This window comes from Callospermophilus lateralis, chromosome 5 (genome assembly GCF_048772815.1).
Source record: "Callospermophilus lateralis isolate mCalLat2 chromosome 5, mCalLat2.hap1, whole genome shotgun sequence".
Lineage (NCBI taxonomy): Eukaryota > Metazoa > Chordata > Mammalia > Rodentia > Sciuridae > Callospermophilus > Callospermophilus lateralis.
This window is the reverse complement of record NC_135309.1, coordinates 89,831,215-89,854,092: the sequence shown is the minus strand read 5'-3', so window position 1 is coordinate 89,854,092 and position 22,878 is coordinate 89,831,215. Positions and strand designations below refer to the sequence as shown.

At 42.1% G+C, this 22,878-nt stretch overlaps 1 protein-coding gene and 1 non-coding gene across 2 annotated transcripts; one reads left to right on the top strand and one right to left on the bottom strand.

Annotated features, from left to right (window-relative positions):
- Positions 1-2,315: 2,315 nt before the first annotated feature.
- On the top strand, positions 2,316-2,393 carry Trnae-uuc (transfer RNA glutamic acid (anticodon UUC)). The gene has a single exon. It is a non-coding gene; the product is annotated as a tRNA-Glu (tRNA).
- An 11,191-nt stretch (positions 2,394-13,584) lies between these two features.
- Positions 13,585-21,640, bottom strand: Glrx (glutaredoxin). The gene is made up of 3 exons (XM_076856995.1): positions 21,351-21,640; positions 16,058-16,177; positions 13,585-14,612 (listed from the first exon to the last, which is right to left on the bottom strand). Exons 1-2 carry the CDS (start codon positions 21,555-21,557, stop codon positions 16,064-16,066), a joined length of 321 nt encoding a protein of 106 aa, XP_076713110.1. The 5' UTR covers positions 21,558-21,640; the 3' UTR covers positions 13,585-14,612; positions 16,058-16,063.
- Positions 21,641-22,878: the final 1,238 nt, after the last annotated feature.

Sequence of the window (22,878 nt, the reverse complement as noted above, 5' to 3'; positions counted from 1 at the left end):
GGGCCCTTATAAGAGGGAAGCAGTGGAATAATAAGAGTTGGAGGAGGAAGCAATGTATGGTAAGAGTTTGGAAGGTGCTGCCTTTTGAGGAAAGAGGAAGGGGTCATGAGCCAAGGGATAAGGACAGCCTCTAGAAGCTGGGAAGAGCAAGGGAATGGACTGTCCCCTGGGAGCCTCCAGAGCCAGCCTGGGTGACACCTGGACTTGAGCCAGGTCAGACTAATTTTTTATTTGTGGCCTCCAGAACTGTAAGAGAATAGAATTGTGTTGTTTTAAGCCACCAAATGTGAAATTTTCTGCTACAGCAGCCCAATCAGCCTAATAGTAACTGGTTTAATGATTGCTGTGTGAGGTCTCAATATGTCAAACAATGTTTTGTTAAGCCAGTTGTTCTCAAGCTGTAACAGTCATCAGGATCACTGAAGAGGTTATTAAAACACAGATGCTAGGTCTCAGTTTCAGAGTTCTGATTTTGTGGGCCTGGGGTTGGGCCTGAGATTTTGCATTTATGACAAGATCCCATGCTGGTACTGGTGATCCTAAGACCAGACTTTGAGAACCCATGAAAATTCCAGTTCTTGGAGCAAAAGGGCTAATAGCAGCCAACTTCTTCAGGCATTTCTTACCCACCACTTTGTCTTAGCCACAGGGCTTGACATTTAACCTCTCATCCCTAGTCCCTCCTCTGTCTCTTAAATAGTTTTTCTATTTAATGTATCACATTACCTCCATTTTTCTCACTCTGTTTCATAAGGAATTGACCTAAGACTAGGCTTTACCCTGAAATCAAGGCTGGTGGAACAGTCAAGCAAAGACTCCCAGGATAATTTCTCCTTTTTGCTGCAGTCTGGCTGGGCACAATTCAGGAGCCACTTGTCAAAAGAAACTAACTTTATTTTTAGAACCACACACGCCAAACAAAACAGCTCCTCAGGAAAAACCCTCAGAGCCCAACTGCCACCACCGGCTTCCCACAAGCCACTCCCCCAACCACCAGCCTCTCCACCTCCCACAATCCTCCTGCTCTTGAGGCCAATTGGCTGGGTCGCTTGGGCGGAGCCAAAAAAGTTCCCCAATGAGCAGCTCTGTGGCCTGAAAGGGCAGGGAAACAGCCCAATGAGCATCACCGCAGAGGAGCCAATCAGCTAGATGTTGCTGGGGCCACTGTGAGCCAATCATCCCCTGGCAGTCTGAAAGTTTGCTGGGGCCCCTTCGGCTGTGGCTCTCAACATCTCCCCCTCTCTGTTTAAACAACAAGCATGTGGCTTAGGGACCGTGCCTGCCTTAGGTTGTCCAATAGTACATATGGTCCTTACCCGTTATCTTAGGTTGGTACCATTGTAATTGGATCTTACCCGTCACTGACTACCGGTCCAGTATACAGCCACACCTGTGGAGAGGTCTTTGTACCAGCGGGGGGGGGGGGGGGGAGGTTCTTTGCCTCACCTCTGTTGGCCCCCAAATTTTAGCTGAACGATCATGACAAGCAGAAGGGAGGAAGATACACCAAGCCAATTGACGGCTCCTTTTGGAAAAATGTACCACCGATGACACCATCAGCATAAATACCCCAACACTACCACAAGTCACTACACCAACAGATAGTTCACAATGCATACAAGTGAGTTCATAGTCCAAGCAAGTTCTGCAAGCAGTTCAGTGATGGCTATTGCAGAAGCTGTAGATTGGTTTTATCTTTATCTTCACCGGCACTGGGATGCCTTTATTATTTATTGTACTATCAACAAAAAATATTCCTACAGGAGTATTTTGGCAAGAAGGTCCATTATTATGGATACATTTATCTTATTCTCCTAACACTATTCTTACTAGGTATCCTGAGGCTATAGGACAATTAATACTCAAAGGAATAAAAGCAGCAAAGGGAGTGTTTGGAATTTCTCCCAATAAAATTATTACTCCATATACTATGAATCAAATTGATGAGTTAGCTAATGAGTTAAATACTTGGGCAATAATCATGTGCAAATCTAATGTTTCATTTGATAACCACTTACCATCTAATCCTTTATTGTCTTTTTGATCATTGCACGGGGGGAGTGACTTGTGGGAAGCCGGTGGTGGCAGTTGGGCTCTGAGGGTTTTTCCTGAGGAGCTGTTTTGTTTGGCGTGTGTGGCTCTAAAAATAAAGTTAGTTTCTTTTGACAAGTGGCTCCTGAATTGTGCCCAGCCAGACTGCGGCACCTTTTGATATGAGGTGGGGGATGGGCTCAGACATTCTGAAGGACACATACTAAACTTTCTGCAAACCTCCCCTTGTGCTGTTTTGTAGATCTGAAAATCTCTTCTTGTGGGGACTGTGGATATAGCTCAGTTGGTAGAGTTTGTGCCTTTCATGCCCAGGGCCCTGGGTTCAATCCCCAGCACGGCCAAAAAAACAACAAAAAAAAGTCCCTTCTTGTGCTCAGTGTATCTCTAGGCCTAAGTGCTGGATTCTTTTTTTTTTTTTTTTTTTTTTTAATATCTTTCTTTATTTATTTATTTTTTTATGTGGTGCTGAGGATCAAACCCAGTGCCTCATGCATGCTAGGCGAGTGCGCTAGTACTTGAGCCACATCCCCAGCCCTGGTTTCTTACATGTTTTGCCCAGATGAGATGCAAAGTTGTGATTAATGTGGCTTTCTGAATGGTCTTAGAAATAGTCCTATATGCATTTTTAAAGGATTTTAAAAGGAATTTCAAGTTCCTTAATATTTTTGTTTATAAGGATAGAATTTGCAAGTATTTCAGAAAATACTTATTTCCCTGAGTTATCTTTTTATTAGTTTTGGAGTTTTAAAAAGCTATCCCTCTAAGAGTTGGAAGAAATATTAGAGCACAATCATAAATGATGTTTTTAAGGCAAAGAGCCTTATGTGTCTAAATTTGGTTAAATCAGATTTTTATCACAGGGTCCAAGGAATTGGTAAGTAACTGCACCTCAACAAGCAGTCTTGGAACTTTACTTTTAGTAAATTTAAGGCTATAGAAAAATACAATTTCAGTTCAGTTTCAGTTCCCATAAAATTTATGTAGATAATTTTTATTTTTCTAGAAATCTCATTTAATCCTCTCCACTTTGTTGCTTGGGCCACTGAAGTAACAGCAGTTTACATGAATATGTAAATAAATCTTGGGAAAATGTCCAGGCAATAATTGATAGCATCTACTTGTTACCAAAATTAAGGTCCAGGTTGCCTGCCACATAAAGCCAACATTTAGGAGATGAGAATTGGTAGGAAAGGATCAAGTTTATTCAAGGGCAAGCAATCCTGAGAAGATAGATGGATTACCTCCTCAAAGCACCCTCTGGAGGAGATTTTATAGGGAGGAAAAGGAGAAGCAGGGCTGAAAGCTAGTCATGCAGGGTGTCTACTGTTCTTCTAGGGAACATGGCAATGGCTCTTGACCTCAGAGACTTCATGGACAGGACCTTTTATCAAGGGGCAAATGTGAGAGAGGAGGGAAGCCACATGAGCCTGCAATGGTATGTGGAAATGTACCATTTTTCCTAGGACTTGTCCTATTGGTTGGAAGAGAAGTAGAGTTGGTTTTCTAAATTGACAGTGCTTTCCTCTGGGAAATGAATTGCCTCAGAAGCAACTGACATTTTGGTCTAGAATAACACACTTTAGTAGCCATCTGCTAGGATCCCTGCTACCAAGGAGGAAGGCCAATAGCAGTGGCAGAGTGCCCTGGTGAGGTTAAAATGCTTTCCTTGACTCGATGAAAAGCAAGATTAGAATAGTTTCCTTAGCAGGAATTCAGATGTGGAGATGACCTTTTAGATAAGTCAGGATGTAACAGGACTGCTTCTTTGGAGTGGACTGTGGCCTCCTCTCCCTCTGCCCTCTGCCCCTTCCTAAGCCTTTTGAAAGGTTTACATCCCCTCCCTTTCTCAGCATTCTAATTTCTAAAGAGTAGCCCACCTAAATATGTTCTGTACATCAACTTAACGCAACACATGTAAATTGCTGTGGAGTTTAGCTTGGAGAAAAGTAATCTGCTTCCTAACTGAAAGTAAAAACTAACCCCAGGAGGCTGAGGTCCATTGCCTTTGCTGAGTAAAAGAAAAACAGGAGACATACACCCTGGATGACAAAGAGCCTGCTCAGCATGTAGCCTTCCTGCCCTGCTCTAGCTCCAGAATAAGAGTGCTTAGAGGACCCTGGATTCAATCTCCAGTTAAAAAAAAAAAAGCCCTTTTTGTGCCTGACATCCTTAAGATGGAATATAGCCCATCCATTTTCTCAGGCTTGCCAATCCTCAAACAAACCTGCTTCTTTCCTCCCAACTCTTATCTCCTAGATATTGGCTTTTGAGTGGAAGGTAGCCCAGACCTTAATTCTGGTAACAAATAGATGCTTTCAATTATTGCCTGGATGTTTTCCTAAGCTGCTCATAACCATTATCAACAGGAATAAGATTTCTGGGCTGCAGTTGTGGCTCAGTGGTAGGGTGCTTGCCTAGCATGCATGAGGCACTGGGTTCAATTCTCAGCACCACATATAAATAAATAAATAAAATAAAGGCCCATCAAAATCTATTTAAAAAAAAAAGAAGAAGAAGAATTTCTCTTTTCTTACTCTCCCAGTTTCTAAGAAAGGCTAGTTTTGTCAGGGATTAGTCTGAGTAGGCATTGGGAGTGCCTACGCTGTTACAGGGAACCTCTTTTGACCTACTTGTTGCTTATGTCTTCATTTTTATATCTTGTATATGTCCTTTATATCCTTTATGTTTATATATATTATATATATATATATATATATATATATATATATATATATATATATATATATATATATCTTCTAGTATCCTTTCCAAAATGTAATAGTTACTTAACAAATGTCTGTTGTATGTAACAAAACATGACTACTGGAAAACCTAGCACAGTTACTTGTCTCCACGTTCACAGCATTGACTTTATGGCCCAGTGCCCTGTTTCTGCTTAGCACCCAGCCAACTTGACCAGAGAGTTTAGGCCCAGGATAGGGGAATAGGAGATACCAATATGAATAGCAAGATGAGGCTCCACCCTCAAAAAACTTCTCAGGGTCTTCAGTGAGGAGCAACTGTGGGAGAGCAGAAGAGCCACAGGAGACATACCAGGAAGGGGCTTAAGGAGACTTTGGGATCTGGATCTCGTAGGCAGAGGTATTTGTATAAAGTCCAAAGACTGGTGAGGCCTGAGCAAATGGGAGTATCATTATTTCAGCATTACATGTTGTTATGGTTTGAATATGAAGTGTCTCTCAAAAGTGTCTGTGTTAATGCAGGATTCTTTGGAGGTGAAGTAGTTGGATTGCGATGACTGTAATCTAATCACTCTATCCTAGTTCGAATGGACTGAGTTTGAATGACAAGTGGTGTACAGCTGGAGGAAATGGGTCGCTAGGGATGTGACCTGGAAGGATTGGTTCATCTTTCCTGTGGCCCCTTTCTCTCTCTGCTTCCTAGCTGCCATGAACTGAGCAGCACTTCTCTACCACACCCTTCCACCATGATGTTTTGCCTCACCTTGGGCCAGAGTAATGGAGTCAGTTGACTATGGACTACATCTCTGAAACCATGAGCCAAAATAAACTTTTCCACCTCTTAGTAGTTCTTGTCAGGTATTTTGGTCATCTATTAATGCAGAGCTGACTAACGCATCTCATCTCGGTTCTTCATGGTGGCTCTGGAGAGGTCCTTATCACTGGAGGGTCAATCTCCCTTTGCTGCTCAGGATGTTTATCCAGAAGACCTATGATCCTGGGGCAGTTCAGTTCCCATGAGATGACTGCTTCTGCTTAGGGGAGCAGTCTCATGGGGTGATCCATCTGCAAGGGTCTGCTGTTCCTGGAAGAAGGTATAGGGCAGTGACTTGGAGACTTGTAGGCACCACTCCAGAGGTCTGGAACAGGATGTTGTAAAAGCGGCAGTTGAACATTCTTGTAAATTTTGAAAGTACCTTAGTTATTATTATCTTGGTATCCTCAGTCTTAAAAAGGGATGAGATAAGTTATGTAAACTTAGGGCTAATAAACCTTGTATTACCAGTTTTTACATGAACATTCCTTAAATGATTAACCTGCCTACCTGCAGAGCAGGAATTTGAAGACAGATACAAAATAAAGGCAGAAATGTCAAGCTTTTTCCTGTTGGATATCTGAGAGTCCAAATGAAGAGTCAGTATTTGTAGCAAAAGTAGCTTCTAATTTTCTGTTATATTAAAACTTTGGGCTATTGGTGATATTGCCAGTTATGAGTTCTGCTTCCTTGCTTGTTGAAGTCTGAACATTAGAGAAGCACGCCAAGGCAAGCATATAAAGCAGGGTTTATTTTAAAAGGGGGTAACATAGATTTCTCTCGGGAGTGAGAAGGGGGCCATAGCTGGTATCCTGTTATCCCAAGAAACAAGGGTGTTTTGCTTTTTTATATATGCCCTAGGCTTCCTTTTTTTCCCTGCTCTCTTCCCTTTATCTCTCTCCTTCCTGCATATGTGAATAGGTCCAGGAGATGCTCAGTGAGTTGGCCAAAAGGTGCAACTAGGTAGGCTGAAGGGGGAAGGGCAGGATAGAGCAGCCCTGAAGACAGTAACATCTTTATAACTCCTTGTAGGGAAGAACTGTTTAATTTAGCAACAGGTTGGAGCTGGGGCAAGTTCTTGATAAGGGTGGTGGAAGGGTTCTGAAGGCATTAACATTTCAATTCCTCCATTCTCTGGATGGGACTCTTGTCTATCTGGCTTCATTGGAATAGAAAAACTATTTTGTGTGTGAGAAGTACATGAATTTGGGGGGTCAGGGGCTGAATGCTGTGGTTTGAAGTGTCCCCCAAAGTGTGTGCAAACACTGTGAAACAACAGTGTTGGGAGGCAGGGCCTGGGGAGGCAGGTGTTTAGGTCATGAGGCTCCACCCTTGTGATGGATCAATGCCAATTCTAGAAGGACTAACATCTGAAGTTTGATCTCTTGCTCTTTAGCATTCTCTCGCCCTTCCACATTTTACTATGGAAATGCACAGTACAAAGGCCTCTCACCAGATGTAGGGCCCTTGACTTTAGAATTCCCAGCCTCCAGAGCTCTTTAGAAATAAACTTGCTTTTTAATAAATTGCCCAGACTGAGGTATTCGCTTAGAACAGAACAAAATGGACTAATGGATAAGACTGGGATTAAGGCCCAAGGTGAGCTCCCCCTGTGTGACCCATCCCCACTTCTCTCTAAGCAGGAGGCTCTTGCAGTTTTCCCACTCTCCATCCGTTGTTGTCCTCTTCCAGTATCAGCAAACGGGGGTGGGGGTGGGAGTGAAAGATTATTGGTTTGTGGGTTTTGGTGAGGCAAACTTTAATCCAATAAAGTTTATTGGGTTAAAGACATGGACCATTGCCAGAGCAGTGGCTTATGCCTATAACCGCAGTATCTCAGGAGGCTGAGGATGGAGGATCATGAGTTCAAAGCTAGCCTTAGCAATTTAGCAAGGCCTTAAGCAGCTCAGCGAGACCCTATCTCTAAATAAAATATAATATAAAAAAAGGCCAGGGATGTGGCTCAGTAGTTAAGCATCCCTAGGTTCAATACCTGGTACAACAACAAAGAAGACATGGCATAAAAATGAGTGCAAAACCTGCAGGCCAGTACATTGTGTAGCTCAGCATTTCCCAAACTCATTTAAACATGGAACCTCTGTTTTCATCTAACATGTATTAACGTGCCATGGAAGCAGTGTTGTGAGAAACCTACTCTGGGAAACACCAAACACTGAGCTAAGAGATAGTTCCCTCTGGAAAAGTATCTAATTATTTTTTGAGATTGTGGTTCAGTGCTCAAAGGCCTAGGGAAGCCTGTTAATTGCCTTATTGGCCCAGGAAGCATCAACCCCTTGCAGTAAAAGCCTGAATATAAGGCAGAGTGGTTTTGAGTGCATGATCCCGGAAGCCTTCTGGGCTCAAATCTTGACTCTGCTAATAGAACTTGCAATTTTAGTCTCTCTATGCCTCGGTTATCCCATTTGTATAATGGAGATGATAGTAACAATTGTCTTGTCTAGAGTTTCTATGAGATCACATGGAAACATATACAAAACTTAGAATTGCTTGGCAGCTGGTGAGTAGCTGATGCCTAAGCATAGTGTGAACATTCATTGTATTTCAACCAACAGGGAAATTAAATAGCCTCTTTAAAATGTTTTGGAAACACTGCTTAAGACTCATTAACATTGATTTTGGTAAGAGTTAATCATTATTTGAAATGACTTGGCACTACAGTTGTTTGCTAGGTTCTGATCTGCAGAAGTAGATCTATGAACTCCAATGTTAAGTCACTTCTTTGGTACACAGATGGAGTCTCCAGGGTTAAGATGGAGTGGAGCACACTTTTACACTGTTGTGTAAATTAGTACAAATACTATGCAAATTAGTGTGGAGGTTTCATGAAAAACTAGGCTTGGAACCACCATATGACCTAGCTGAACCACTCCTGGGCATTTATCCTGAAAAATTAGAGTCATCATACATGCATACCCATGTTTATAGGAGCACAATTCACAATAGCCAAACTATGGAACCAGCCTGGGTGTCTGTCCATCAATGGATGAATGGATAAAGAAAATATTGTATATATCCATGGTGGAGTTTTATTTAGCCATAAAGAAAAATAAAATAATGTCATTTGTAGGGAAATGGATGGAACTTGAGAACATTATGTTAAGCAAAATTTCTTAACATTATATTAACCCAAACTCAGAACATCAAGTCGTTTTCTCTCATATATGGAAGCTAGGAAAAAGAAAAAAAAAAAAAGCTAGGATGTCATGAAAATCAAAGGGAGATCAGTAAAGCAGAGGAAAGGGACCAGGGAATGGGAGGATGGGAGGGAGGCACAAGTGCTGAGGAGTGCTATTAGCCAAATATATATATATATATATATGGCTGTGTGTGTGTGTGTGTGTTAATATGAAACAACAAATCCATTACGTACAACTTTAATGTGCCAAAAAAATTGGAAAAAAGGTAGATGGGGCACAGCTTTCCAGGTGTATTGGCTATGAATTAGCTATCAACTGAGAAAACAGCAATGGTTAGAAGTTACCATGAAGGTTGGGATGCTTTTTTTAAAAAGTAAATATTTTAAATAGTTTATTATATGTACATGGTAATGATCCTATAAATGAGTTTATATTTTATTCCTTGCTGCTGTTGCCATACAGAAAATAATCCAGGAAAAACTACTAGTTAGGTAAATTAAATATTGGGGGGAAAAACCCATGCAGTGTAATATAGAATGGCACCTTTAATATATAATTATGAAAAGTAGGGATGTATTTGTATATTCTTGGACCTCTTCCAGATCCCCAAGAACTCTGCCCACTGCCTCTACCCTTGGGGTCTGCAGCTTTCAGGGACTTAATCTTCTATAGTCAAAAAATAACCAGAAGCAAAAAGAATCCTCATATTCTCAAAGATCATGCTCATTAGTGGGGAGCACTTATCCTTCACTCCTCAAATTCCTATAAAGTGGGATTTCTCTTCTGCCAACTGCGGGCAGGGCAGGGAGTATTTAAGGGAAGGCTTTGCATCCTCTGCTCCTTCCTTTATTTGGAGGAGGAAGAGGGGGATTTTTCTGGTTAGATATACAGTCTATCAGCTATTGGGCCACATCTTAACCAAGAGGCAGGGGACACAGCTTCCAAGTGGCATAAAGTTCCCTGTCCCCTCTCTGAGGCTGCCTGCTACAAATCTCCTTGATAGAGAGGAAGACCTGTGCCCAAGCTTGCTATTCCTGATCCATTTGGGAATGCCCGCAGTCCTCCTGTTCTGGAGGCAGCCTGTGGCCCTTCTCTCTGGTGCTCTCCAATCATACAGCACCTGCCTGGCAAGGTTAACAGAGATTCTCTGGAAAAGGATACCCACTCTGGCCTCACACTGGTTAATTCTAAATGTGCCACAGGATCCAGCTGAGTTCTTTGCTTCTGCCTTCCTGGGTGTTGCTGGTCCCCATTCCCAGAGTGGATCTTTTTATCCCCATTTGACACCTCTGGTTAGAACCTAGGATGGATTGCATTAAAGATCATCATACCCAGTTCTCTCGGATGATCTGGAGGAACAACAATTGAGAGGCAGTTCGAAATCCCCCCCTTATAAATGACTTGCAATTTTAAGTTATGAAGTATTCCAGGTTTCACAAGGCACAGGGAAGAGAAATAAGAAGGCTATGATCTGCTCTCTTCCAGAAGGCTCAGCTGCATCTGTCCAGAGGCTACCGACCAGGTGACCTGGAGGGAGGATCCTGTGTGGGTGGGAAAATCTGCTAGGGATAAAACCAAATGCCCCAAACTTGCCACCTTCCTTGTTTCCCTTGTCCCCTCTATTCTCCATTCCCCTCCTTCAGCTCTGCATACCTCACCAGAAAAGTTGCCTGGGGACAGGAAATATAAACCTGCACATAAATATAGACGCACATTTAAGTATCAGTTGTACTTCAAGGGATGAGGCCAAAATTCTCTTCCACTGATGAGCAAGATTGAATTCTGATCCTTTAAACATTCAGTGTACTTAATTTTAAAAAAAACAATGATATTTATGTAATAAAGGACTTTTAAGTAAAATATCTTAAGAGCCTAGTTCTAGAAAATATTTCCCAACACTGGAGAATGATTTTAATGGAGTAGTAAATTAGGGAGCATGGGTTTCTCTTACAAGCCAATGTCAAGATAATGGCCTAGTGATACTCACTGGAATTTAAACATTGTGGTCTGGGCCATACAGACACATTTATCATCCTTGCTGTTGTTTCCCAGAAGGGCCATCTTCAGACAGCCTTGAACTGGGAGGAATGGCCGTCAAGAATCCAACACAAGGAGCTAGACTGGAAGCAGTGGAGAGAAAGTAGCTATTAGAGTGAGACATTCATAGGAGATCAAATCACTTGCTTTCCAAAGTATATAGCAAGAAGAGAGCTTTGGCTGTATATTTTTTCTTGGCCATTCTTGTTGCTTTGCCTCTGCCCAGCCTTTGTGCCAACCTTTCGTTGCCCTTTGGAAGACAGTCTTTTTCCTTGTGTATTTATTTCACAGAATTACTCAGCAGAAAACAGAAGGTGATTAGAGAGCCTGTACTCTGCTTAGGAAGTTGCCAAGTACCTTTCCCCTGCTTGTCAGACAGAACCCTGCCAAGGAAGTCCAGCTCTGACACTGCTGAAACTGAGTAGCTTAAAAGAAAAGAGATTCAGGAATGAACAGATGGGGGAACCCCCCAATGATATGACCAGATCCATGCCTGATCATCCACTCATTAATTCATCCATTCAGACACCTAACAGGTATTTATCAAGTGCCTACTCTCTGCCACATTCTTCCCCAAGCCATGGATACAGCGTTGATTAAAACAGGATTTGTTCCTTGACTCCAAGGGACTTACAGTCTAATGAAGGACAATAAACAAGTAAGTAAACTATGGCATTTAGGTGATAAATGTGAAAACAAACAAGAGGGGTAGGAATGCTAGGGAGAGAGGAAGGCAGGGTGTTTATTTTAGATGGGGTGATCTGGGAGCTCTTGCTAAGATGGTGACATTTGAACAAAGACTCTAACCATGGTGAAGTCTATTGGTTGACAAGCCAAATTCAGGCACACAAATCTTCCAACCAGTTTCTTAGTGCTCCCCCCAACCCACTTTTTTTTTTTTTTTTTTTTTTTTAATAACAATATGGGGTTTACAGTCTGGCTTTGAACTTCTGGGTTCAGGCAATTCTCTTGCCCCAGTTCACTGACTAGCTGGGAATTATAAGTGTTGTGCTTCCACACTGGGCTTAGTGCCTCATTCTCAAATATTTATAGACAACCATATCTCCAGACATTTGAGGAAGGCTTTCAAATGTAGAAACAGGGAAAAGACTAAAAGAGAGAAAAACCAACATGCTAATTTTTTTTCCATATTCATTCTCTGCTTGCCTTGCATTTATCACACACCTGGCCAGTTGAAGGGGGTGCAGGTATTCTTTAATCAACTTCTGAAAATTGGAAGTGGGCCATTGCTGAGCTTAGGAACAGAAAATATAGAGCTGTCCACTGCCATTGACCATAGTTTTTGGGGACACCACTATCTGGTTCACACCATAGCCTCCAGACCCTGGGGTGCTCTGTGTTTCCAAGGACTTGCTCAGGGCCTCTCTGGCTTCCCCAAAGGCAGCTCTGATCAACTTCCTGGCCTATGACTCAGTCTTTGGCGTATCTTTTCTTGGCATCGTTCATCATGGCTGTCATAATAGTGCCCTTTCTTTACATTGCAGGGTGGTGTTGCTATTGCTGTTCAGAAGTAAAATGTATTGCGAGGGATGTTATAGAAAGTAAAAATATAAATATTAGAAAAATTACAACAAAATGAACCAGTGATTATCTGTGTGGGGAGAGAAGGTATGCTTTGGGAGGAGGATGTGGGCCTCTTAGTATCTTAGAAACACTCTTTCTATAGGTGCTAAATAGAACCATACATTCTATTCACTCTTGTATATGTCTACTACATTTTATGATTTTTTTTTTTTTTTTGTATTTTTGTGGCATTGGGGATTGAACCCAGGGGCACTCTACCAGTGAGCTACATTCTCAGCTCTTTTTATTTTTTTGAGACAGGGTCTCACTGAGTTGCCCAGGCTGGCCTCAAATTTGTGATCCTTCTGCTCAATTTCCTGAGTAGCTGGGATTACAGGCAAGTGCCACCACTCCCAGTTCATTTTATAATAATTTTAAATAGGCTTAAATACCCACAAAACTGATAAGGAATGGGGTTTGGAAGGATTACACCAGGAAAGCCTTTTAGTACCGTTTTGTATTTTAAACCATGTGCATGTATTGCCTTGATAAAATAGAGCTTCTTTCCTAGAAAATGAGTTTATAGAGATGGAAGTCAATTTCTTGCCTTTGTGCATTTCTGAATCTGTCAAGAGACCAATAGAGATGACTGACTACAATACAGCCTGGTAAGAGTTATAAAGAACCTAAGTGCCAGTACTTCTGGACTGAAGAAGAGGAAGCAATGATATGTTTTTGTCAAGTCACAAAGAAGAGAGGTGAGTATAGGGGAGACAGTTTGTAAATCAAGCCTTGAGGGAAGAGGAGGAGTGTGAATATAGAACAAAGTAGAAAGGGCATTTCTTCACACAAGGAGCAAGGACACAGGAGTGTGAATGAAAGTATAGATTAGTACAGGATCAGGGATGATACCTAACCTCCAGGGTGGCATTTGTAGTGTTGTGCAATGTGACTTGCATAGTCATCCATAGCAATCTTGGCCGAATTGAGTGTCTAGAGCCATGTTGGAAAATAAAATATACAGGGTATTAGGTAGGAAGTGGAAAAACAACATATGAAATGAAAACGATGGTTATTGAACCCCAAAAATAATTCACAGAGCTAGTTTTGACATATCTAAATTGTCATTTCAATATGAAATTTAAAAATCATACCAACCACTTGTACTTAATGTGTGATAGCAGTACATGTCTTTATAAGGGCAGGGACAAACATGAATAAAACTCTGAATATATTTCATATTAATTCTATTCCTTAAAGTCTTGAGAACATAGAGAACTGCATAAAAACCATGAGATAGCTGTATGTACATCTTTATTAGAAAAGAAATTAACCATTACCACTAGTTACCACAGAAGGAAATTAACAATCTTACAATTCTAGAGATAAATTTCACAGTAAGGGAGTCTTAAATTTCCAACTTGTGTGTGTGTGCATGTGTGTGTGTTATTTAGGACAGTGTTTCTCAAAATTTGGCTCCTTTCAGACATACTCTTGGGATTTCTTGGGACAAATTTGGGATATAAGTTTTCTATGCTAATGTTTTACATCTTATATTTTAATCTTGCTGGAATCTAAATCCAATGATACACAGCTGTTCAGGGTGATCTGGAACCATCTTATCTAAGTGTTGCCACATGTTTGCCTCTTGCCCTGCTGCCTCTATCCACATGACCCTGGTGAAGACCAACCCTGTGCTCAAACTTTTCTCACAGGTTCTCAAATTGGGTGCTCCTGCCCTTTCAGAATTGTGGAATGTTTCCAATGAGATCTGTGAGATGGCAAGGTGAGAACAATGGCTCTAAGCAGTGACCCTCAAGGTTAGATGGGGTGGGGTAGGTTTGAAAAAACACACTCAAAATATCCAGGGATTTCATGATACAAATTGCATAAAGTCATGTTCAGCAAAATAATTTCAGCTGATGGGAAATGGCAGGAAACCAACTGTAGATTCATCCTTGGAGCATCTGGATAGATATAGTTGAGAAACACTGGCTTGGAGGTAGAGGCATGCTGGCACACACAGAATGGTTAATAAGAAACACAAGCTAAAGAGAAAAAATATATATCTTTTGGATAAGTGAATACTAAACCAGAACTTGTCATGGTTTTCTGGAACCCAAAGGACCAATCTAGAAGAAAACTGGGATGATCCATCAACCTTCTTGGCCCTGTGGTTAGGGACAAGTTGGTCCACTTTTTAATACAGAGGCAAATGAAGAAAAAGCCGTTTGTGCTAAAAAAATCCCATCCACCAGGAAATACTGTCATCTTCTGCGCTGTCATCCAGCTCTGTAGGAGGACATTGGTGTGCCGTCTGCTCCACTAGGAAATAAACAATGAATTAGTTCTTCTTGGAAGTTCAGTTTCCCCTCATTTCCCTTCCCATAGCCAAACCACTTCCTCTTGCTGTTTAAACACACTACTGTGGATAGCCTTGGGATGAAATTGGCAGCAAAATAGGGACAGCATAGACTGCTGAGGAAAGGATGAATCAAAGAGACTTCTGAATATGAAGATTCTAATCCTACTCCAAGATAGAGGGAATTGGGGAAATGTTACTTTCATTCTTCATCTAAGCCTAACTGGTGAACGTGCTCCAGAATAGCAAACATTTGCAACCACTAATTGGGTTTTTAGTGCTTTAGAACCTCACATAAAACCAGAAAATTAGCACTCATCTGCTGTGACAATGTCATATGGTGTGATTGGAAAATGTATTGTGTTGATTATTTTATTTCAGGGGATTCAGTTGAATTTTTTCAGGCTTACTCCTCCCCCACTTCTGTTACTATTCTATGTAACCATCACAAATCATACATACTCATTGACCAAGGGATAAAGTTATTAATTGGTGAGCAATAGATGCCTTCAAAGAACATTTGGTTAAAGAACCATTAATTTCTCTCATGACAAGAAAAAAAAATTGAAGTCATTCCTGTTTATGAGTCAGTGGAACTGGACTATGTAGAAGTTTGGCAGCCCTGAAATGTTGGGGCAGTGCTGGCAGTTGCTTATTAGACCCCAAGAGCAGCCTGGTTTCTTTCCAAGCTGCTCTTCATCCCCTGGTTTTCCATCAAGCCAAAGATCTCCTTTAGGTGACTGATTTTATAAAATTTACTTTGGTGTTGGAGAAGCCAATCAGACTGAGTCAGTTTGCCATGTGAACCCAGATAAGCAAAAATTATCTCCATTCATACTGCGCATAGAAGAAATCCAAACTGCTTACCATGGCCTGTGTACTCAGTTCCTGCCCACAGGTCTTACTCTTCCTCCTCACTGCCCTTTCCTCAGCCTGCTCTTTGTTTCTTTCAGTTCCTTGAATATGCTTACAGGTTGGCTCAGATCCTATCTCGTGTGCTAATCCCTCCACCTAGCAAGCTCTGCTTCATCAGGGCTGTTCCCCTCCTCCAGGCATGTTCTATCACATCATTCTATTTGTTTCAGGAATTATTCATTTACTTTTTTGTGATCTGCCTCCCTCTCTAGAATACAGTTTTCATGTTATCTTTCTTATGTATGTCTGTTTAGTACAGTGTCTGGCACATGGTAAACCCTTAATAAATATTTGTTAAATGAAGTTTGAGTGAAATAATTTCTCCCATTGATACAATTCATGCCTTTGTAAAATGTAAAATTCATAAATAATTGATGTTGCAGTTCCTCAAATCACTAAGTCATTCTTCCTTAGCGTGAATCCTTCCTATAGCATGAGATATGGCAGTAGAATTCCAGTCTCCTAATGTCCCAGCATCTAGTCTGCCATTCACCTGTAATTACTTCAGAGCTCCAATCTGCTTCAGCCGAGTCAGCAGTTCTCCGTTCTCTTGCATAGTTATTAGATCACTGCATCCACCTATACAATCTTTACCAATAAAGACCCGAGGTACCTATAAAACAAAACAAAAGCCATCCAGGAAAGTTATTAATGAGAACAAGTGATATTTTATCCTTTCAAATCTTCCCCTGATCCAAAGGTTTCCAAATGACTTTAAAACCTCTTTCTCAATATTCTTTTAGGAACTCTTTTTTTTTTTAAAAAAAAGCACTTTTTCCTTTTTTAATATTTATTTTATTTTAGTTTTTCGGCGGACACAACATTTTGTTTGTATGTGGTGCTAAGGATCGAACCCAGGCCGCACGGATCCCAGGTGAGCGCGCTACCGCTTGAGCCATGTCCCCAGCCCCCTTCTTTTAGGAACTCATATGAGGGCAAAATCATTCATTAAAGAATGTTTTTAAGTCAGAATATTTTTCAAACAGAGTATGCTGTTTATGTGATTGTTCAGCTTGTTAAACGGATTTAAAATTTTTGCTCTATAGAAACATGTTTCAGGGAAAGAATTTTAACTGGCTGTAGCTGGACCACCCTGACTGCAATCTATTTCTTTGTATCTGGGACCACACCTGAGACCTTAAGCTGGGCCAGGGCAACCAGGAGGCCTTCCATTTCTAAACAGAGCTGGAAAGTACTTACATTTGGTCTCTCTCTTGGGTTTATGGGTTTGGGTTTACACATAGTCATCTCTTTGTGTTATTAAAACAGGTGAGCTCTGTCCTCAACTAGGGGACAGTGTAATGGTGTCTGAATCTCTTTAATCCCTGGTCCATCATAAGATATTTAAATGCTGCAGTTCTGGGACCAAGGACATTCATCTGGTTTGGCTTCACATCTGGTATAGGTGGGTGGCCCAAGGCAAGCCAGACATTATACCCGCTGAATAGGTTTCTCTCTAGTCACTCCCACTCCCTCCCTCCCAATAGATATAAGCACATTCCAGAATTCCAGGAAGGTCTTAGAATCCTGAGGGAGAAGGAAGTTCCCTCATTGCACCTAAGCAGCTTCCAGTCCCAGAGTGTCACACAAGGCAACTGCCAATGAAGACATAAGCACCATATAGGTTGCCTAAGTGATTGGAAGCCTCCCCCCCCCCCCGCCCCCAAGAATGTACTAGATGGAAGGATGGGAGAGGGGTTAGGCGAAGGCAGTGAGAATATTTTCAAAGCATTTCATCTTCCCCAGAAAGCATAATTAGAGTAAATTGCTTAAAAAGCAAGAGCAACAAGAAAAAGGGTGGAATTACTGTGGATAAGTTTTTATAGTATTCTTATTGAAAAGTGGATCTAAGTGGAAGTGGGCTTTTAAAAAATAATGGCTAAAAACTAAAAATAAATTCTGTACAGCTGGGCATGGTGGCGCCTGCCTGTAATCCCAGGGAGTTGGGAGGCAGAGGCTGGAAGAACTCAAGTTCAAGGCCAGTCTGAGCAACTTGGTGAGACTCAGTCTCAAAAAATAATAATAATAATAATAATAATAATACATATTATATTATTATACTTCCAGATATATATATCTGGAAGTATATCTCAATGGTAGAGCATTTGCCTAGCATGCAAGAGGCCTTGGGTTCAATACCCAGTACCACAAATAAAAAAATTACCACTATTTACAGTGGTCCAAGAATGAGGGAAAACCCAGAGGACTCATTTTGGCCTTGGCTTGCCTGGTAACCTCCCTGCTTAGTCTTAGAAGATCCACCATGCGATGGGATGCATGGGAGGCCTTACAGTGGAAGCACCAGCAACACAACCTGCTTTTTTTTTTTTTTTTCAATTGAAAGCAGGAAAGATGAGGTAGGAAACCTAGGATTTCCCCTGAATCCTGAACACTGCTTCCAACCAACATTTCTGGGGCCCCGTTTAGCTTCTTTCTTCTTAGAATAATGTGGCTGTGGTCAGTTGTAGCAGTAAACAGAATTCAAATGTAATCCTGAGGTCACTCTGCTGCAGAACTTCTTCTGTTGAAAACATTGGCTAAATAAAAACCATCTGAGCTTTATATAGGCAGCCTTGTATTCATTCTTGAACTTCTGTATTTTTGAGAAGGATTGAGCAATCCTCACCATTCCTACAGATTGCCACATCTCCACCTTTGACTTCAGGATTGGAGTTAAGGCAGCAGTCAGGAAGGCCCCAGGTCCCAGGAGTTCTCTCCAGGAAGTGGGTTCTCCCACTTGACCTTGCATCACAATCATGCAAGGGCTTGTTAAAAATGCAGATTTGTACTCCCCTCACCCCTACCAATTTCTGATTCAGGAGATCAGTATTGGGGCCCAGAGAATTTTCATTTCTAACAAGTTCCCAGATGCTGCTGCTGCTGTTCCAGTGATTTGCAAACCATTGTTTTACATTGAGCAGCCATTTATTCCTCCCAGGGTAACCTGGACTTTAAAACCCACAGCACTACAGCTGCCTCCAGTTGCTTGAGACAGGCCCTGAAACTTGAGCAGGGTGTCTGTCCCCTGGGTGGAGTTTTGTTCACACTATCTGGCAAAGTAGCTGGTTTGCCTGAGAGCGGAAAGGCCCCTAGGCCCTCCCCGCACTCTCCAGCGTAGGCAACAGTAAAACCATCTTCAATCACATTGGTGAACAGGAAGGGACACAGGGTGGTAAAACAGGAAACACAGAGGTACAGTTGATTCAGTTGAAAGAGGAGGAAACACCCTCTTCCACCTCTTCTACCCTCCCTCCCGCCCTTCCCCCTCCTTGGAGGAACTTGTTACTGTCCTAGAGAGAAAAAGGAAACTATCACTATAACAGCAACTTTGGTGATATGGGGCCCTGTACTGCTGGAGTAGCCTTAGTTAGGCAGCACTGTCTACACTTAAGAGTTAACTCAGATGTAGCTACTCACATCTGTTTCCCAGTGACTCATCTGTTTGAAACCCACTAGTGGCATCTTATCCCATCCAATACAAACCATGGTCCATATGATGTGTGGTCCCATTATCTCCCCTGGCTCTCTTAACTCATAGTACTCTAGCCATACTGGCTTTCTTTCTATTCCATGAACCTGAGAGGCATAGGACCTTAGTATTTGCATTCTCCTGCCTGCCACATCCTACCCCTAAATTCCTTTCTCTTTACTGTCTATAGAGATATACTCAAATGTTTACCTCTAATGGCTCTATTTAAAACTCTGCTACCTACTTCTGTCTATTTAATTTTTCTTTATAGCCAATCATTTACCTCCCAGTGATTTTATTGTATTTATTGTCTTCCCCACTTGAATGCAAGTTCAGAAAGGCAAAAACCCACCCCCATGGCTATATTTCCAATTTCAAGAAAAGGCCCTGATACTTAATAGATGCTTAAAATAATTTCTTATATCCAGCAAAAGCATCCTTCAAATATGAAGGAAAACAAGCTTTCTCAGACAAATGAAAATTGAGGGAATTTGTTGCCAATAACCCAGCCTTGCAAGATGTGTCCAAAGAAGTTCTTCAGGGAGAAGAAAAATGAGATGGACCAGAACTTAATCCTAATGAAGAAAAGAGAAGCATTAGAGAAGGCCCAAATGAAGGCTCTGATCTAGGGACTGTGGCCATAACAAAATCAAAGCATGCAGCCCGATTGAAGGCCCGTTTCTGTAATCAGTAAAGTCCTGCTGAGCTTCTACTACATACACAGCAACACAGGTCATTACAGGATAACTAAGACAGCAACTACTCTCAAGTGTTCAATCTCTTTGAATATTAACACTTCATTATTGGGGATCAGGAAACAAATAGCTTTGAAGGATTTGTTCTTCCCCTTAAGGATGGCATTCTGGACTCAAGAACCCATGAAAAATATTTTCTAAATGTTAAACCTTAAAGACAACTACAAAAAACATTGTTGCTTTACAAGAAGTCAGCTTTTTCTACTAAAGAACAGATGCTGCCACTTAAAAGGGTAGTTTCCAAACTATGTTGCAAATTAGAATCACCTAAGGATCTTTCAAACTATTGATGCCTGCTCTTGCTGCCTCTGCACATTGGCATGTATTTGGTCTGGAGTGACTTGGGCATAGGGATCCTTTCAAAAGTTCCCCAGGTGATTCTACTGGCCAGCAAAGTTCAGGAACCACAGGCTGAGAGGGATCCAGGGCAGGAGACCCTGTGGGAACACATGGTTGTTTGAAGTGTCCCTTTCTTTTCAGGACCTAGCTCTGTGTTTCTAAGCCACAGGGATTTTCCTGTCATGGAGTCTGCTCCAGAACCTCAGCTGAGAGCAGTAAGGTAACTTATTTAGCCTTTTCTATACTACAATGCTGATTTCTGATTGGAGAGAAGGGGAAAAACCACCTCCCATACTTTATACTCATAGCCCAGAGAAAACTCTTGTCAGTTAAACTAAACTGAAATAGGATAAGTGCTTTCTGCCAACACTGTTTCAGAACATGCCTCCTGAAAGGGAATTTGGATGAGCTGGTGGGACATCTCACCCTTCCCAGAATCAAAAATTGTTTGGCCAAGTGCTAAGGAAGGGGAGGCCTTTCAGAGGCGAGCAGTTTTCAGAGGGTCCCACGGTATATTTGTTTGGAGGTCACCCACTCTACGAGGTCAGCCACTCTAGTCTTGCACCTGGGGTCCTTGAGGATCTGAGATGTGGTGACTTGCCGAGGATCACAAAGCAAGCCATTGTGAGAGCCGGGCCAGAACTCTGGCAGGCCTAAAAATATCCCATAATTAACTTAGAGCGAGGGGGATAATGGTGCATGAGATTTTTTTTTTCCCCTAGTAGGAGGAGTTTGATAAGGAAGAATGAGCAAATTAGGTTATAGTTAAAGCCTAGAAAAAAGATCATAGGACAGCAAATCCCACTCAGCCACGTGTAAACAGAAGGAAGTGTGCACACGAAATGGCTTCTTCCCCCCACCTCCAGCCCCAGCCCATCTAGCCATCAGTGGAAAACTGTCAGTTCAAGGCAGTGCTAAAAACAAAGCCTCCACATAAGTCCTTGCGACTCCCACCCAGCAGTTGGGCCCGCAGACCTGACAGCACACTCTGCCGGGCTCCCTCCTCTACTGAGAGGACCCTCGGCTGCTGTCCAGCTGCCAATTCAAGTGACCAGCGTCTTCCCTCAGGCTCCCTCCCCCACACCCCACAAAGCCCTCTGGTTGCCTTGAAGGACAGAGCCCTGGCTGGCGGTGTCCTAGAAAAGGCACAGGCGTATGTAAGTTCCTAGCCCTGACAAGAGAGAGCAACCCCGGAGTCTTTTAAAACTGAATCCCACACTCACCGTTCTCGCGCCTGTGAGCTGTTGCAAATAATCTTGTATCTCATTTGTGTCACCGGTGGCTGTGATATCGACAAATTCCAGAAGCCCTTGTTTGAAGGGCAGTTGACTGAGGATCTCCTGGGTCTTTCTGCAGAAGGGGCAGGTGGGCTTGATGAACACAACGACCTTCCCTGGCTGGATTTTGCTGTCCACAAACTCCTGAGCCATGTGGACAGGTTGTAGTCTCCCGGGAGGAATCCTCAGTTGCAGGTATTGCTCGGGTGTTAAGCCGCGGCCCAGCCAGCTGGCTCCCTTTTAATAAGGAACCTCCCTGGAGGAGGAGTTTGCCTGATTGTGAGCTTGAGTTTTAAAGGGACAGTCCTGAAGTCATTTCAGCCCGGTATGATTCACTGGTTAGTGTGCCCATGAATGCATGCTTGCTTTTCAGGCATTAGTAGCTATGACCAGGGTGTCTTTGTTTTCCTCCAACCCATCATGAGTGTCTGTTCTTTACCAGGGATCAGAATTAAGTCACACTCTGGGGGAACAGAAAGCGAACAGCCCAGCCTCACAGAGGGCTAAGGAGGCAGTGACCTCTTAAAGCAATTTTTTCCCCCTCTTGGAGCTATGATTGGTTTTTAAAATGGAAATGAAGTCATTCAAGGAACTGAAAGCTTTAACATCATTTACAGGAAGCTGAATTGAAACAGTGACTTTGCACTCTGTGGAAATTGCTTGTGGGGTGTTACACTTGGCTTATATTTCAAATGTTTGTTGTGACTGCTTTAATGAAATCTGTTTTCGGCATTTAAAAATCTGGACAGCAGGGGTGGGGATGTGGCTTGGTTGTAGAATGCCTGCCTAGCATGCATGAGGCCTCTGGTTTTACCCCCGTACCACACACACACACACACACACACAGATAAGTAAATAAAAACCAGAGATTTTGCTAAAGAATCTGGACTTGCAGCTTCTCTAAAATCAGTTGGATAAAATTGAGCTGGCTTTCTTCAGTGGCAGCAGCAGTAGCTGAGTAGCTGTTGTGCATCTTGGCTCCAGTTTGTCACAGGTCTCACCTAGCAGGATGGCCATTGAGACATCAGATTCACCCCCATCAACTTTTGAGTTGGTCGTCCTCGAACAGCAGTTCAGTAAAGGCAAATTCCATCGTAATCCCTGACTTCAAACTCTAGATCAAACAAGGATCTTTTCTGTTTGGCCTTTTCTGTGACCTTCTGTGCTGTTTGTGAGTAGGTGTGGTGTAATGACTCAGCTGTCACATCCACCTGTTATGCAAGACAGGAGGCAGGGCCTGCAGGACTAGATTTTTTGCTCTTCCCAGTATTTCCATTCTCCATGCTCTTCCCAGTATTTCCATTTGGGCAGAGCAAAATCTTCTCTTAGGTTTCTTTCAGACCCCCTCCAGTGTGGGGTAAACTATCAAAGAAAAAATAGCACCTTTAAAATTGAATCATCTTTTCCCAAAAAAGTTTTATGTTGAGCATTAATCTCCAGTAAACATAAAGAACTCAAAAAACTTAACACTTCC